Source organism: Dendrobates tinctorius, unplaced genomic scaffold (genome assembly GCF_039654945.1).
Source record: "Dendrobates tinctorius isolate UK_male_01 unplaced genomic scaffold, ASM3965494v1 ptg000231l, whole genome shotgun sequence".
NCBI lineage: Eukaryota > Metazoa > Chordata > Amphibia > Anura > Dendrobatidae > Dendrobates > Dendrobates tinctorius.
Genome location: NW_027361898.1, coordinates 22,178,564 through 22,197,008, shown reverse-complemented (window position 1 = coordinate 22,197,008; position 18,445 = coordinate 22,178,564). Strand labels below are relative to the sequence as shown.

The following is an 18,445-nucleotide window of genomic DNA, read 5'->3' as shown; positions in this document are numbered from 1 at the left end:
GTGTCTATATCAGAAATGAGATCAACACAGACCTGTTAATATAATGGCCCTGAAAATAGTCACCACCACTATTACACCTCTATTAGCAAAATATGGCATACAGCTACATGTAATGAGGGATTGCTACTTAGGCCTCTTTTACACTTCCGTTTTTGACCATCAGTCAAAATCCGCCAGTTTTTGAAAAAAACGGATCCGCCATTTTTTTGGGCGGATCCGTTTTTTTCCCATTGAGTTGCATTACTGGCGGATCTTGACGGATGGCCATCCGTTGGATCCGTTTTTTGCGAATCCGCCAAATTTTTTGCGTCCGCTGGCATGCCTGGACGGACCTTGCAACTTTTTTTTGTTTTCGGATCCGCATTTTCCAGTGCGCATGCCCGGAGAAAGGAAGTCAGGGAGAGCCGCACTTACCCAAGACCGCCGACCAGGCAATTGCCAAGCAAGCCGCACTGACTGTAGCACACAGCAGCCTCTACTACTACATCATTGTCACAGAAATGAGGGTTAACAGCAATCCCTCGTTACATAAAGCTGTATGCCATATTCTGCTTATAGATGTGTAATTGTGGCGGTGACTGTGTTTACATGTAGATTATTTGTGCACAGTCTTATTACTTAGATTTGGAGCTCATAAAGGCCATTACATTAACAGCACGGGGTTGATTTCAATACTGATGTAGACTTTCGGAGGTAGATTTTTTGATACACTGGTGGTTTTTGTAGTTATTGCTGTTATCTTTTGCTCTTCAGATAGTGTTGGAGAGCAATGTTGGGGCACAGTGCTGATTGTCACATATGGCTGCCGCTTTTCTAGACTTCACATAGTGAAACCTTTTTGAAATGACCACGAAATGTTACATTTAAAAAGGATCTAACCCTGGTGGCCCTCACAGCAAGATCCACAAAATGGTAAATGCATTGATCATATATTCACAGGATTTAGGGAACAAACCCTTTAAAGTGGATTTATTTTGAGAGTTGACCATACAAACTGGATACATGATTACATAGATCTTGTCAGACCTGATGAGGCTGATGCATTTCCTTTGAACATACATCCATGTCAGAATCCATTGATGTTGTACACATCCATACAGTTTTACTGTACAGTATAGTGCTCTATTGATAGAAAAAAAGGTTTGGGAGGAGGTACACAAGTGGTCAAAATTGTTGGTACCCCTCATTTAGTGACAGGAATAACTTGAATCTGACAAAAGTAGTAATCAAAAATCTATGAAAATGAACAAATGAAAGTCAGACATTGCTTTTCAACCATGCTTCCACAGAATTTAAAAAAATAACACTCATGAAATAGGCCTGGACAGAAATGATGGCACCCTTCACTTAATATTTTGTTGCACAACCTTTTGAGGCAATCACTGCCTGTCAATGAGACTTCTGCACCTCTCCACAGGTATTTTGGCCCACTCTTCAAGAGCAAACTGCAGGTGTAACCCAGAATTAATTGTTCCACGCAGGAAAATTGGCCCAAACTTTGATACCTCCACAGTGTTTCACAGCTGGTTATGAGATCCCCTTATGTTGTAATGCAGTGGGTTTTAGTCTCCAAACACAGTTTTTTGGTTTCATCTGTCCACCAAATATTGTTCCAATACCCTTATGTTTGTCACCCGATTGATTGAAAACACCAGATTCTAATTTCACCTTCAGATTATCTGCTAGTGTAGGTTATACTGGGTTCACACACTTTTGCCACTCGCAGTTGGATCGTTCTTCCTTAATAAAAGTGAAAAAATTGTAGTCTAATATTTTTGTTTTACCTATTAATTTTATTTGGTTCTATTTACAGAATCTACTTTTAAGACTTGTGTGAAAATCTGATGTAGTTTTAGATCAATTATATGCAGAACTATGGCAAATTCTGAAGGGTTCACAAACTTATAGTCATCACTGTAGTGTTTTGTTTGAAACCAAAGGCGAATTTCATACTAAATGTCTAGTTAGTGCAATACTCTAACCACTTTCTAATTAACTACAATTAAAAATTCCCTTCTCTTCCTGTGTTGTTTTTTTTTTTTACTTGCGATGTTTAGTTTATCGCACCATGCACTGGGAATTGTCAAATGGGGACATCGTCAGTGGTCTGGCAGAGGTCATCAGTTTTGAGGGCGAGGCTAGATCCTGCTTTACTGAGCATGTGTCGGCTGTCGACCCCAACACATGCTCAGTACAATGCCACTGCGCCACATTTCTTTGAATACACATTGACATCGCCGGCAAAAGAGCGCGGGGTCAGTGCCCATTGAAAAGGGAGACCAGCCTGGCCCTGAAATGAACGTCATCAGTGATGTCTGTTTGCAGAAGTATAAAAAAGACAGGAAGTTACAGTAAGGCTGTGTGCCCATGCGATTTTTTTTTTTTTTTAAGCGTTTTTGGCGCGAAAACGTTTAAAAATCTTGTACATGACGCCCCCCATGCATTCCTATGGCATTCCGCACATGCTGTGCTAATGCTGCGCTTTTTTCCGCGGCGGAATCGCATCGCGGAAAAAATCACAGCATGCTCATTCTTTTGTGCGGAATCGCAAAGAATTGCCGCGATTCTGCACCCATAGGAATGCATAAGAATCGCTTACTTCCCGCATGTGGCTATGCCCACCATGCGGGAAGTTAAGCGTCTCATGTGCGGTTGGTACCCACGGTGTGGAGGAGAGGAGACTGTCCTCCAGGCCCTGGGTACCATACCCCTGGAAAAAAAGAATAAAAAATAAAAAATCGGGGTACATTTACCTTCCGACGTCCCGAGTTGCCTTCCCGGGCATCAGCGTTTCCAGTAATGCCTTGCGGCAAGGTCCTGTGATGACGTAGTCTCGCGTGACTCTAGCGGTCTCGCGAGATCGCTATAGTAACGCGAGACCAACGTCATCACAGGTCTCGCAAGACATCGCTGGGAACTCTGAGGCCCGGGAATGCAGCGCGGGACGCCGGAAGGTAAATGTACCCCGATTTTTTATTTTTTTTATCATTTTTAACATTTTATCTTTTACTATTGATGCCGCATAGGCGGCCTCAATAGTAAAAAGCTGCTCACACTTGTCAAACACTATGTTTGACGAGTGTGACCAACCTGTCAATCACTTTCCAAGCGATGCTTCAAATCGCTTGGAAAGTGCTTGAGAAAAAAAGGAGTCCAGTTTTCATTGTGCGTTTTAAAACGCTACGTGGGCACATAGCCTAATTACATAGACATTTGGTATAAAGTTCACATTTGGTTTCAGACAATCCCTTTATTAGTGTTACCAACATGTTGTAGATAAAATATGTGCTACTAAATAACATAATATGTTAGAATTTAGACAATTATGTAAATTTGGTTGGCTGTCCTGTTCCTGTCACCGGTCATGCAGACGGTAATGACCTTCTGTAATTATGCCATTGTAAAAGGACAAAGAACAAGCTCGTTTAAATACCACATATGCTCTGTTAAAGGGAATATGTCATTCAATTTTAATTTTTTTTTTCAACAATCGAAAAAAAGTATTAATGTTTTCATTTTTACAATTTTTTATGGTATAATGTAATATGGTATAATATAATTACCGTACATTTTGATATTTTCACACTTCTAAACACTAAGGGGCGGCATCTGCTGAAATTTGCCATGAAAACCTTGTGTGCTGCTAGCTCGCTTTACCACTGCAGTAAATGTGGGCAGGATCTACTCATGGGTTTGCAGTCTCTCTTCTTCTTCTGGGTGTTTGTAAAAGGATAAGGGAGGATGAAGTTTAGGATCAGAGTGGCGCCATGTTGGTGACTGCAAAGTGATACTGACAAGTAGACAACGTCACCGAGGACCACACACTAAATCACACATGGTAGGATTAGATACACTGCTCAACATAGTGTCATAAATCGTAGGATTAGATACATTGACTGTATCACACATAATCAAATTAGATACACAGATACTATCATTACACATGATAGAATTAGATGCACTGTCCGAATCAAACATGATAGACTTAGATACAGACTGTATCACAATGTGAAGGGATTAGATTTAGACTATCACACACGATAGGATTAGATACCCAGCTGAGCGGATTGTATCATGCATAGGTATCTGCCTATAAACAGTACCCAGGTGCGGACACGGAGCAGTGTGACGGTGCGGTGGAGTCCTGCTCTTTACGCTCTTGACCAGCGGTTACCGGGTCCAGGTGGATGTAATCTGATATCATACTAGTGGAAACTTTTTTTTAACTCCCTTACCAGTCATTTATTCATTGAGTTGTATGTATATTTTTTATTTTGAGGTCCTTTATCTCACTGCCTGGTTGTCTGCTGGTGACTAGCAGATGTCTGTTTACACGGGGCGATATAGCTCTGATAGATGCTCAACAACAAAAGAGGAGTTACACTTGCCAGACTTTGTAAACTTTTACTTTTAATCGCCTAAAATTGGAGGCATGCATCTGTCTATAGGCAACTTTAGTCTATTCTGTCATACAAGTCCCGGGCTATACTCAAGGTTTTAATAAGCCACCAGCTAAGTATAATGTTTGGACACCATATCAATTGGGGACAATCACTAGACTTGTTACTACTAGACTAGTTTTATCCTATAATATAACTTATACCCTTTTATTGCATGTTTTGTATTGTTTTAATGTCCCTTTTAAAGAAGCACACCCATGTATATTTCTGTATATATGCATGTAATGTAGTGTGATTGTTTATATACTCACCTACCACTCTCTCCGGTGTAAAGCCCTGTTCTGTCAAGTGTGTACTTCCTGGAAGTGGTGGTTCAGGACTTTTTTGTGTACCACCCAGTATTCTGGGTCATCACGACGTTAGGCACTGTAAGATTCAGAACCTGCCTTCCATTTATAATAGAGATGTGTCGGTAAGTCACCATTGGGGTCAGTGAGGATGTGCCAAGAATATGTTTAGGCAGTCACTGCCGTGTTTGAGTTGTACATTTGTCACGTCACGTGCACAGGGACTTCTTCCTGTAAATCCATAGGGTACGGTATATAATAAAATGTGGTACAGTATGGACAATCCCTTCTTAAATCCTAAGGGTGTATGCATGCTGCGGAATTTTCCACGCAGATTTGTCTAAATCCGCAGGTCAAAAGACCAGCTGGTTATCTGCGGATTTTTTGCGGTTTAGCCTACGGTTTTCCCCTGTGGTTTGACACCTGTCATGGAGCAGGTGCCAAACCGATGCAGAATACGCACAAAGAAGTGACATGCTGTGGATTTAAAACCACAGCAAATCCGCGTGGAAAATTCTGCACCGTGGGCACTGTGGTTTTCATTTTACATAGCTTTTAATGGTACTGTACAACACAACAGAATCTGCAGTGTGCGCACACACCCTAAAGGGCACAAAATAAAATAACAAGCACATGTACTCTCCTCCTGGAACAGCGGCATTCCAACAATATTGACACCGGCTCCTGGCAGTCATACAACATTGTTATTAGAACAGTGCTGTCTCATGGCTGTAGGCAATCAGCGGCTACAGCGCTAAGGTGACCTAACCAATGTCACGTGACCAACGGATGATCCAAAGTCGACATAAAGAGGAACAACACCGGTCCAGGGTGTGAGAGTGGGTACTTTATTTTAACTGGAGCATTAAGAAGGGGTTGTCCAGTAATGGACGAGACCTTTTCAAGACCTGTTGACGGGCGTTGTATTATGCCAAGCCTCCAGCTGGATCTAATAGGAGTATCAAGTGGTAGATATTAGGGACATTATTAGGCCAATGACTGCTGTGACAAACACTTTGGCTGCCCCACGATTTAGATGGGCTGACATGGGGAGACCCCCTTACACTAGATGTCATGGTTGTTATTGACTGTGCCATCTTGGAGTTGTTAGGATTGGTGTTCTTAATGAGCCCACCAGTTCCACCATAAGTTTGGCTACGTATGTCAGCTGGACTCCTGTTTCCGACTGTACCAGTCCCTGTCCAATCAGCATGTTGAATATATTGGTCGTGAAGTGTTACGGAGGTAAGGACTGCAGCCCTGGACACTTGGCTATTGTAGCAAACTCTCAACTATGGGAAGAATCAGGTCTATATTGCTTTGCAATTCTATATAAACCAAAATATTCAGATCCAGCTAATGTAAAATTACATTCATCAGAAGCACATGGATTTTTTTCTACTTTTACTAATTTTGGACTTGAGTCATTAATTTGTTTGCATGAAAGTTAGGTGCTCTTCATTTTGTGAACAGTTATTAAAGTCATATTTACCTTCCCTTTCTCCAAGGAGCAGAAACGCAGTGATCGAGCACGACGCACTGATACTATGCCTTCCTCTGAAAGCAGTAAGTGTGCACCAAAAGGTATACAAAAGAAATTGTAAGCGTTAATGTGAAAAGTAGCATAGAAAACTTTGTTTTACCGATTATAGGTCATTTCAGTTTATAAAATGATAGGATATGCCATCACTTTGATGGGGTGTCTGAGACGTCGGGCCCCACCGATCTCCGAAATGAAGAGATCCAATGCATTGTGACATATGGCCACCTGGCTGTGCAGGGAACACTGGGCAGAAGATGAGGCTATGTTAAACTGGCAGAGTTTTCCATTGCGACAGTGTTTTGGAGGTGACTACTGGCACCCAACAGCTAGGTTCTACATTGTTGCATCCCAAAGAACAAATTGCAGATATTTACTACTGGTTTGCTTACTTTGTTTTAGGTTGTTGACATGAATGTGTATTTTTCAGTGCAGATTTCTGATGAAGACTCAGATGCGATGGTGGATGACCCAAATGATGAGGACTTTGTACCATTTAGAACTAGACGCCCTCCTAATCGCCTGTCTATTCGCCACCAAGCCCCTCCACCACCACCACCACAACCGCAACAACCACCACCACCACCACCACAACCACCACGTCCTCCCAAGCCAACACTGACAAAAATGTCTTGTGCTCAATGCCGAACTCCCTTACAGAAGGGTCAGACTGCTTATCAACGCAAAGGACTGCCCCAACTCTTCTGTTCTTCAACTTGTCTTACCACCTTCTCCAAGAAGCCACTGTGCAAGAAGATCTGCACTTTCTGCAAGAAGTAAGCTGTGATGATACTAAGGTTTATGTCAGGGTGTAGTTGTTAGTGTGTTGTTTTTGTTTTTTTTACTATGCTGGATGCAGCCCTGTTCATGTGCTGTATACATTTTAGGGACATTCGTAACTCCAAAGATTCTGTGGTTGCTCAGACGGGCTCTGGATTCCAAGAGTTTTGCTCCAATGCATGTCTTTCCCTGTATGAAGCTCAGCCACGGTCCTCCAACTCCCAGAGCTCATCGGATGTTCCTGATATCATAAAGTGCAGCATCTGTCACAAAAGTGGCGAGGTGAGGATCACACAGCGCTATCTGCAGAAATGCAGAACACAAATTGTCTTGCACATGAGATGTAGAAAAATATTTTAGGATGCAACTTTATCTTCATTCATAAACTTTTTTTTTTTTTTTCTAATATGTACGGTCCTGCTCAGTTTCATTAGATTTATATTTTCTAATAGGTTATATATTTGCATACGTGGATTACATTTTTGAGAGCGATATTGGCGATGTCCACACTGGTCTTGTTAAGGAAATGGACTCAAGTCAAGCACGTTCACCTCTTCATGAATCTGGATGGGTGAATGGGTAGTGTGCACATTGCCACAAACCCGACTCCAGTCCTTTCTGGAGCACGATTTGTGGCCTAGCGAATGCCGCCACTCGTCATGAATTTGACAGGCGGCAGTAGCCAGGCCCATGTTCTGTCTCGGCTACGCTCACATTGTCAGAGCAGGCAAAAATAACTTAAGAATGCCAAAAGTCGTATAATATTAGCACAGCTGCCAGTTGCGCCAAAGTACTGGTGTAAAAGCTTTGTTTCTCATGATTCCTTAGTATAGTGTTGATCACATTGAATGGTAGCTCAGTGGCACAGAGCTGCGGTCCCCTCTGCAAAGTCTTATTGTGTCGTATGTGATGGGTCTTCAGCTGGTTTCCCCTGCCTCCTATTATGATTGAGGGGTTATTGCTTGTCAGCTTTTACAAGCAGGAGGCAGAGACAGCTTGAAGAAGCATCTTATGAAATACGCCGGAGATTCTGCACACAGTATTATAGAGTGCACAAATATGTTATAGTACATTAACACTTTTTTATTTTTATTCCAGATTCAGCATGAGGTCAGTAATGGAAGTGTCGTCCACAGACTATGCAGTGATTCCTGTTTTACCAAATTTCGAGCCACCAAAGGTCTGAAAACAAACTGCTGCGACAACTGTGGCATCTACATATACAACAAAGGTTTACCACTCGAGTATCTGTTCCATGAAGGTCAGCAGAAGCGCTTCTGTAATGCTGCCTGTTTAAACAACTACAAGAAGGTGAGTGAAGACACATAACTTGCCGCCCATGCTCCTGCACATGAAATCCCCTTCTAGGTACATCCCTAGTTAGCTGCAAAAGTAAATTGTTGCCTCACCCATTTCTGGGCTGAGGTTGCTTTATGTGATCATACGAGCTAAAAATGATGGTAAAATGCCAGGTCAGAACAAGCAGTTTATTCATCCATTTCTTAAGAATAACTGGAATGGCACAACCTCAGAATTCTTAGATCATGGGGAATACGATGATTTACTAAAACAGACATTTCAGGAGAGGTGTAATGTCCTTTTAAACCCCTTCCCTCCCTAGGACTTACTATTACGTGGTAGGGTGGTTGCTCCATATAAGTCAGATGTTGGCTGTGTTTGCTCTTATTGCTGCTGTTAACCCTTAAATGTTGTCGTCAATAACGGATAGCAGCAAACAATTAAAATATGCGATTGTGTCCGACAACCGTTTCGAGTGGGACGATGTTATCACGAGTTGGCAATGAGTTGCAATGGCTGCCGGGGACCCGCTGAAAAAAAATGGTGACACAAATCAATTTTTAACATCACTGAAATAGCCAAAAAATACCTATTTTGTGTTTTGGTATTGCTAATCGTACTGGCATAGAGAACCATTTTGCCAGGTAATTTTTACTACACAAATCCTGTTGTAAAAACGTAACAACCACAGCAGAAGTTTAGAAAAAGTGTTGATATTCCAGCTTATCCCTTGTTAGGGAATTTTGTGATAATGTTGGAGAATTCTCTGCTATGGACCCTGGTACCTGCATTACATACACAATCTTTACATTTGAATGGACCCTTTGAAATATGCTATTTCACCTGTGGAGGCGCTGCAGGGAAAGGACACTTGTTTCAAAGGTTTCTACACAGATTACGGGCCAGCACTGGCAGCCCACCTCTTTGTGACCCACATACTGTTAAAGGAGCCTGCTAACAACTTGGGATTGTCAAGAGCAAGCAACATTTTCATAAATCGACCTCCAAAAGTAAAATGCATTTTGCACCTGGAACCAATTATGCCGTCTGTTCAGCTTAAATGGGTGTTCATGATGAAATCAAAGGCCTGCAGTCACTCTATGTGATGCGCATGCCATCCTGCTCCCCTGTGTGGGTTGGCGGTCATGCGGCTGCATGCATGGGATTTGCACACTTTCAGTGTGCCGACTAGTCTCATCCATCTTCTGTGAATTTTCTCTATATTGAGAGAAATCGGGTGGGATAAGTGTGCAAATCACACATGTGGTCATATTGCTAAATGTTGGAAATTGGTCAGTCTTTTAATATTTACATAAACGTAAAACATATGAACCTAACTTTACCAATGTTGTAAAGTATAACATGTCACGAAAAAAGTCTCAATCACTGGGATACGGTGAAACATGGCAGAGTTGATGCTGCAGAAAGTGACACATGTCTGATTTGAAAAATCTGGCCTGGTCACTAAGGAGTTAAGAGCAGAAAAGTTTATTGTGCATTTGTCACTTTTTATACTTGTTGCCATAAGTGATAAGAATAAAGTGCATAAAAGTAAAAAAAAATACGCATTAAATTGGTTTCCCCCAACCACGTTTCGTACAGTTTTGTAAAACCAATTTTGATATTTATCCGACTTAATAGCTTCCTGTGGCCTAGGACACCAATGATAAAGCGCCTCATTGACTTGTACACTGTGCGATTTCCTTCTGCCGACTTGTCTTTAGTTGCTGTATTTTGAATCGGTAACAAAGTCCCAATTTCTCTATCTTTCACAGAAAAACACAAAGGTTTATCCATGTATGTACTGCAAAACGCTTTGTAAAAACTTTGAGATGCTTTCCAACGTTGACAAGACTGGCCGCGTGGGTCTGTTCTGTTCCATCTGCTGCATCACCTCTCATAAAGTCAAGCAGGCTGGAATACCAGGTAAGGCGGGCATACAATACATACAGAGGCACGCTTATCAGGTCTGTGTCTTACTTTTCTGTATTTTTTTTTTCTCATTTTTGGATTAGGCCCTGCTCGACCTTGCAGCCTGTGTCGGCGCAGTCTGTCAGAACCAGCCTACTACAATAAGACAGAACGTGTCCTTTACCAGTTCTGCAGCCCCAGTTGCTGGACCACCTTTCAGGTACTCCATTCTTGTTATAGGCATGTGATATGATGGGGAAATTTAATGCAATAGATACATTTTGTTAAGAAAATTAAAAATATTGAATAATCGTAACATAGAAAACGTTCTTCGGCCTTATTCAGAGAACGGTATTGTAGTAATTTTGCACGAATGACCGTGAGACTTTGTTATCCCTCGAGACCGTGACATCTCGCGGTCATTCGTGCAAAGGATCACTGGGACCGGAGCGTGGAGAGAGGCAGGATGGCTGAACGGGACGTCGGAAGGTGAGAATAACTATATTTCTTTATCGCCTTATTGGGGGACACAGATTACCATGGGTGTATGCTGCTGCTGCTGCTAGGAGGCTGACACTATGCAAAAAACAAGAAAATTGACTCCTCCCCGGCAGTATACACCCACCAACAGATACCAAGTACCTCAGTTTGTGCTTAGTGTCTGTAGGAGGCGGACCGGGATCTCCCCAGATCCGCATCTAACCATTTTCTTTTAGGTTTTTGTGTGTGTATTAATCTTTTCCCATTTATTTTCCAGATTCTAAATCGGGAAACAGGGGGTAAATGTTCACCCTGCTTTCCCATATCATGCGGCTGAGCGAGCGGTGTGGTGTCGCCCACATCGCAACTCTCAGTACCGCAGGCAGGACTTTTTCCATATCACCATTCGGTGCTATGGGTGGACGACAGGTGGCCGGTCCTTGCCAAAACAACTCCTCATCCCTATCCTAGGACAGGGCTGAGAGGAAGACGGTAGTCGCCATCGCTCCCAACAAAAGGATGCCGTCTTCTACGTGACACGGGTAAGAGGACCTCTCCCAGCGGCCTGTCTGCTATGCATGCCCCTGCGGTCATCCTCTTCAGGGACGTCAGGTAAGACCCTAACGATCCCTTTAGCCCCGTATGTCTTCACAAGCAGTGGTTTCATACTTTGAATTTCCCGCCTCTACTCCCCCAGTGCAGCCGCGTGCATCACATCGCAGCCGCGCTCCGGTTATACTAGGATCAGGGAGAGAGGCACACAAGGTCTACTAGGACACAGGGGGGTCCTTGTAAGCAGCGGTTCAACGCAGGCTCACCTTTTATTATCGGCGCCGCCGGCATCAGTATAAGAGCTTGGCGGGGAGGGAGACATGGTTTCACTTTCGCTTTCAGCGTGCTCCCTCCTTCCTGTTCGGAGCGCGCTCCTCTTTTCTCTGGGCGTGAATTTCCACTCTGGGCGCGCTTTTTCTCGCGCCCATTTCACACCAATCACAGCACTACTTTCTTTTTAAGGACGTCAATCTCCATTTTTACCGCGCCCCTCCTCTGCCATTGCCTAGTCTCGTCACGACGCCAAGTGCCGCCCACCGAGATCACAGCCAGCTTCCTCCTGCAATTTCACTGGCTTCCTGCGCTGCTTGGGGGACACGTCAGGGTCCAGCTCGTCCGAACTTCGGTAGCCTCGGCGCTTAATGGAAAAATTGTCTCTCCTCTGCATCCCTTCTATTTAGTGCAGCCATAGTGCTCAACATACCTATGTTTAACCCTTCAGCGGCGCTATCTTTCAAGCCCACCGTTATGCACTATGCTTGTGCACGCTGTAAAAGGAAGTGGGCGTCAGGTCAGTCGTCTCCCCTCTGCCTGTCCTGCAGCCCTTCAGCTATGTCGGCCTCTCAGGAGCACACCGATTCCCGGGATGAGGGCACTTCCCCTCTCCCAGAGTGGGCCGTTGCAATGTTCCAGTCGGTCTCCGATCTGACTAAAGTCTCTCAGTCCCTGGTCCAGGTCCTAGAACGTTAGCCTCAGCTATCTACAGCCACCTGTGCACCGACCGCCTCTCAGGGTGAGTCGTCCGCACCTGACCGCGACCTTCAGAGGGACAGGCCGAGTAGGATTTCTAGGAAGCATGTTCTGTCTGACTCGTCTTCCAGTTCGCTAGGCCCGTCGGCTTCTCCCAGGTGTCCTTCTCCATCTTCAGAGGACGACCCTAGGTCTGACGACGATCCCCAATCGGGATCTAGTTCAGAAGCAGATAATATATCTAAAACGCGGAATATGGTCGATAGTCTTCTTTCTGCCCTCTTCCAAACCTTGGAAATTAAGCAGGACGAATCTCCTCCTCAGGAATGTTCTGTTCCATTTAAACGAGCGAGGCCTCCATCCCGAACCCTTCCAAACCACAAGGAGTTCAATACTACTCTAACCAAACATTGGGAGCACCCTGAACAACGCTTTTCAGGCCGCAGGTACTTAGATGTCCTGTATCCCTTTGATGTAGATCTGCTCACAAAATGGACCAAAGCCCCCGAGGTGGATCCTCCCGTCTCTTGTATAGCCTCTAAGACGGTTCTATCCCTTCCGGACGGGGCATCGCTTAAGGAACCAACAGACAGGCAGAATCTCTGGCTAAGTCTATTTTTGAGGCATCCGGCGCCTCTCTCTGTCCTATTTTCGCTTCCTCCTGGGTGGCAAAAGTCATTTTAGCTTGGCCAAAAACTCTTCGCAGAGGCATCTTAGCGGCAGCTCTCCAGGATGAGCTGACAGATCTAGCAGATCAAATTAATCTTGCGGGTAAATACCTCTTAGCCGCCTCCTTGGAGGCGGCTGGGTGCGTAGCAAGGGCTAACGGCAACATAGTAGCCGTACACCGAGTCCTTTGGCTAAAGTCATGGAATGCAGGTACCACCTCCAAAAAGTCGCTTACCAATCTGCCTTTCCTTGGTTCTCAGCTCTTTGGAGCCAAGCTAGATCAAATAATTTTGGATGCCACTGGTGGTAAGAGCACTTCTCTCCCTCAGTCTCGGCCAAAACGCTTTTTTAACAGAAAGGGTTTCCGGCCGTTTAGGCCCTTTTCTGCCTTCTCGTCCACAGAAAAATCTACCCAGCAAGGTTCTCCTCCATGTGACGGGTCACCCCCACCTGGAAGTTTTTCCAGGGTGGGAGGCAGACTTTCCTTTTTCGCGGACGCTTGGCTGTCTGTTGTCGACGATGCTTGGGTCAGGGAAATCATCGCATCCGGATACAAGATCGAATTTGCTCCCAGCCAAACAGACGTTTTTTCCTGTCTCGACCCCCAAGACAAGCGGTCCCACGTCCCAGGATTCTTTCAAGCCGTCTCCTCCCTTCTTTCCGCCGGAGTGATTGTCCCCGTTCCCTCAGATGAACGGTTTTCAGGGTTCTACTCAAATTTTTTCGTAGTCCTGAAAAAAGACTGGACCCTTCGACCAATCCTGGACCTCAAGTTGCTCAATCGCCATGTGAAGATTCTCCATTTCAAAATGGAGTCTCTTCGATCAGTGATAGCCTCAATGGAACCCGGAGAATTCCTCTGCTCTGTGGACATACAGGATGCTTATCTTCACATCCCTGTTTGTTTGCAACATCAGAAATAACTTCGGTTTGCGATTCAGGAAAATCACTATCAATTCACAGCTCTTCCCTTCGGCCTAGCCTCTACTCCCCGTGTTTTCACGAAGGTGATGGTGACGGTCATGGCCATCCTTCGATCCAGGGGGATTCTCATCATCCCTTATCTGGACGATCTCTTGTTCAAAGGCTCGTCCCGTCAAGACTGTCTCCTGAGTCTTCACATAACCCTGGATACCCTCGGCCGTCTCGGATGGTTAGTCAACAAAGAAAAGTCCATTCTCAGACCCACTCAGGGTCTGACCTTCCTAGGCATGGAATTCGACACGAGTCTGGCCCGGGTGTTTCTTCCGAGGGAAAAATTTGCGTCTCTGTCCAAAGAAATTCCAGCTCTCAAACGGCCGAAGTCCATTCCCCTTTGGCTCTGCATGAAAGTTCTGGGGAAGATGGTGGCTTCCATGGAGGCAGTGCCTTTTGCACAGTTTCATCTTCGCCCCTTCAGCTGTCCCTCCTCTCAGCTTGGGACAAGACGACGTTGTCCTTAGACCGCCCCATTCTCCTCCCTCTCAGAGTGAGGCATTCCCTGACTTGGTGGGCAATGCCTACGTCAGTCCTACAGGGGAGGTCCTTCCTCCCGCTCCAGTGGCAAGTCATTACCACCGATGCCAGCCTTCTAGGTTGGGGAGCGGTTTTCCATCAGAGAACGGCCCAAGGACGCTGGATTCCACAGGAAGCTCTGCTCCCTATCAATCTTCTCGAAATCAGGGCAATCTTCCTGGCCCTTCTTCGCTGGCAACCTCTTCTCGTCGGCAAGCCGGTCCGCATTCAGTCGGACAACGCCATGGCTGTGGAGTACATAAACCATCATGGCGGCACGCGCAGCATCCAAGTGATGTCAGAAGTGGCCAAGATACTGCGCTGGGCAGAACAGTACGTTCCAGCAATCTCCGCTGTTCTAATTCCAGGGGTGGAAAACTGGGTAGCCGACTTTCTGAGTCGCCAAAGCCTAGCGTCAGGCGAATGGTCTCTCCATTCCACAGTCTTCGATCAGATATTCCAGCGCTGGGGTTATCCGGATGTCGACCGCATGGCATCTCGGATGAACCACAAGGTTCCGCGTTTCGTAGCCAGGTCCAGGGACCCTCTAGCCGTCGCTTGCGACGCCCTAGTTATTCCGTGGTCCCAGGTCCAACTCCCTTATCTGTTTCCACCTCTTGCCTTGATCCCAAGAGTGGTCAAGAAGATAAAATCGGAAGGCGTGCCAGTGTTTCTTGTGGCTCCAAGAAGGCCTTGGTATGCGGAACTGGTGAACATGCTCGCGGACGTCCCCTGGAGGCTTCCAGACCGTCCGGATCTTCTCTCGCAAGGCCCCCTTTACCACGAGACTTCTCGGTCTCTGAATTTAACGGCATGGCCGTTGAGGCCGCAACCTTAAGAGGATCAGGTTTTTTTCCAACCAGATGTTTCGGATGATGGTCAAAGCCAGGAAACCATCCTCTTCCCGCATCTACCATAGGCATTGGAAGGCCTTTTCCGTTGGTGCGACGATAAGTCTTTCCAATGTCCTTTTCCATTCCGTCCATATTAGGTTTCTCCAGCCTGGCTTAGATTCGAGTCTGTCTCTCAGTACCCTCAAGGGCCAGGTTTCCGCTTCGTTTATCCTTTTTCAAAGGAAGCTCGCTTCTTTACCGCAGGTTAAGACATTTCTCCAAGGAGTCGCTCATGTGGCCCCTCCTCATCATTCACCGATAGAACCGTGGGATCTCAATCTCGTTCTTAGCGCTCTCCAAAAAAAAAAAAAAAAGCGCCGTTTGAGCCCATCCAGGACATTCCTTTGTCTTTTCTTTCATGGAAGGTAACCTTTCTGATTGCCATAACATCCATCAGAAGAGTTTCTGAATTAGCGGCCCTGTCATGTCGTTCTCCTTAGCTGGTACTCCATCAGGATAAAGTCGTCCTCAGGCCCGTTCCTTCCTTTCTTCCAAAGGTGGTATCCTCCTTTCACATCAACGAGGATATCGTTCTTCCATCATTTTGTCCTGTTCCTTCTCACCCTCTTGAGAAGTCACTCCACAAACTGGACGTTGTTAGAGCCTTGCGTGTTTATCTCGCTAGGACTGCTTCACTTCGTCAATCCCATTCATTGCTGGTCATCTCCGGTCACCGGAAAGGGCTTCCGGCATCCAAATCCACGATCGCTCGCTGGATTCGTTCTACTATTCTGGAAGCATACCGTCTTCAGGAAAAACGGCCGCCTCCGGGAGTGAGAACTTACTCCTCCCGGGCGGTGGCAGCTTCGTGGGTCGTTCGACACCAGGCTTCGGCTCTGCAAATTTGCAGGGCCGCGACCGGGTCGTTCTTGCATACGTTTGCGAGGTTCTACGGGGTTCATTCCCAGGCTTCGTCTAATGCAGTCGTTGGTAGGAAGGTCCTGCAGGCGGCGGTGGCGCATCGGCCGACCTAAGCCCTTCCTGTTCTTTCGTTCCTTTTTGCTGTTCCCGCCCTTGGGACTGCTTTGGAACGTCCCATGGTAATCTGTCCCCCCCCAATAAGGCGATAAAGAAAGATGGATTTTTGGTTCTTACCGTAAAATCTCTTTCTTGGAGCCTTCATTGGGGGACACAGCACCCTCCCTGTCTAAGTTGTACCGTGTTGGGTCCTTGAGTCCCTTGTTGGGTTGGTACATATGTTTATAGTTCTGTGGCTTCTCCTACTGCTTTCTCACCAACTGAGGTACTTGGTATCTGTCGGTGGGTGTATACTGCTGGGAAGGAGTCAATTTTCTTGTTTTTTGCATAGTGTCAGCCTCCTAGCAGCAGCAGCATACACCCATGGTAATCTGTGTCCCCCAATGAAGGCTCCAAGAAAGAGATTTTACGGTAAGAACAAAAATCCATCTTTTTTATTTTGATTCTATTATTTACAGCGATGGCAAGCGATGCCGGGCTCTCGGCATCGCTGTGCTGATCGCTGGTGAAGCGGTCTGTGTGACAGCTCACCAGCGATCACATAGCGACTTACTAGCGATCCTGACACCTTGATATTGGTGTTGGGATCGCTGGTAAGTCGCTTAGTGTGACGGGGCCTTTAGGTCTGTTTCACACTTCAGTTGTTTGACGTCAATTGCAAAGCGCCAAAGTGTGAAAAAACGGATCCATTTCTGTTTTGCAACAAACGGATGCAACCAGATCCTTTTTTTGGAAGGATGCGCTGCAGCTGCTAAGTTCATGAAATTTAAAGTAACCGATCCCAGAGAAAGCGAGAGAGACTTTTTTTCGCTGCTCCCAGAATGGCGTTTAGGGTTAAACTGCATGACAGGGAAAATCTTCTGGTCATGCGCAGTTTAAAATAGCGGTCCGCCGCTGGAGAAAAACGTTATATTGTCCATCTACTCCAGCCGGCGGACGCTAAAATTCTAACGGATCCGTCAAAATACGGTTGCATCAGACGACCATCAGTCAAAATCCGCCGCTAATGCAAGTCTAGGGGGAAAAACGGATCCGCCAAAAAAATGGCGAATCCGTTTTTTTATAAAAATGGCGGATTTTGACTGACGTCAAATAACTGAAGTATGAAACAGGCCTAAGGCTCCAGCATGTACAATTTTGGACTGACAAGCCTTTTATACTTGACGAGGTAATCTGCCCCCAGAGCAATCTGGCAAGCGCACCTCTCGTAGAGAACACAGGTGCGCTCATTGATTTTTCTTTTAAGTTATTTTTGATTATAATCTCACCAACGTAGGAGCTAATAACGACTGATCTGTGGTGTTGCCTGGGGTCTTGATTCCTTCCCCACCAACCCCAGATCTGATATGGACGTGTTATCCATGGAATTGGTCATCCAAATAATTTGCTTGGCGAAACCTCTCAGGCTATGTGCCCACATTAGCATTTTTAAACGCTCAGAAAACCGGACTGCGCGTTTTATTTCCACACGTTTTTGTGCGATTTTTAAAAAAAACGCACGTTTTTTTCCCGCACGGTTTCTGGGAACATTGGAAATAGCTAAAAATGCGGACCTATGCGCAAAAGAATGAGCATGCTGCGTTTTTAGCCGCTAATCGTTTTCTGAGCGGAAAAAAATGCATGCATTGGCACAAAAATGCATTAAATTGGATGGGAAGCTTCTTTTAAGTGTTTCTGAAGCGACTGATACAGCACAAACGCTTAAAAAAAATGCAGCGCGGGCACACAGCCTAAATGTTCAGTAGGAGTGTGGGAGGTCTTGGTCTTGCTTATGGATTATGGAAAAAAAAATTAACAAGCTATAATAACTCCCATTTATAAGAAGACATTTGGCCTCCTGTACCAGAAAGTATCAGGACAGAATACATCAGCAGCTGTGATGACATTTTGCCACAAGATGGCAGTAATGCAATCTTTTTTTTGTTTTAAATAGTGACGAGCTAAGGTGTTACCTGAGCATGAGTGTCTTCCGTGTGCTTTAAATATATGTTTTAGTCCCACGGCTGCATGTCTCACGGCTGTTAGTCACAACACTTGCAGGGATTTCTTGTCTGTTAGGCAATCCTTACATTTGTTGCGGCTGTTGATAAGCAGTGAGACATGCAGCCGTGGGGACATATTTTTCAAGCATGC

The 18,445-nt window shown here is 45.3% G+C and overlaps 1 protein-coding gene across 2 annotated transcripts in view; it reads left to right on the top strand.

Annotated features, from left to right (window-relative positions):
* Positions 1 to 18,445, top strand: part of ZMYM3 (zinc finger MYM-type containing 3) — a 123,660-nt gene that overhangs the window by 52,591 nt on the left and 52,624 nt on the right. For both annotated transcript variants that reach the window (XM_073556173.1, XM_073556174.1), the window contains exons 4-9: positions 6,256 to 6,313; positions 6,718 to 7,063; positions 7,175 to 7,349; positions 8,166 to 8,378; positions 10,142 to 10,292; positions 10,382 to 10,497. In XM_073556173.1, coding sequence (XP_073412274.1) covers positions 6,256 to 6,313; positions 6,718 to 7,063; positions 7,175 to 7,349; positions 8,166 to 8,378; positions 10,142 to 10,292; positions 10,382 to 10,497 — 1,059 coding nt within the window. The remainder of the gene's footprint in view (positions 1 to 6,255; positions 6,314 to 6,717; positions 7,064 to 7,174; positions 7,350 to 8,165; positions 8,379 to 10,141; positions 10,293 to 10,381; positions 10,498 to 18,445) is intronic.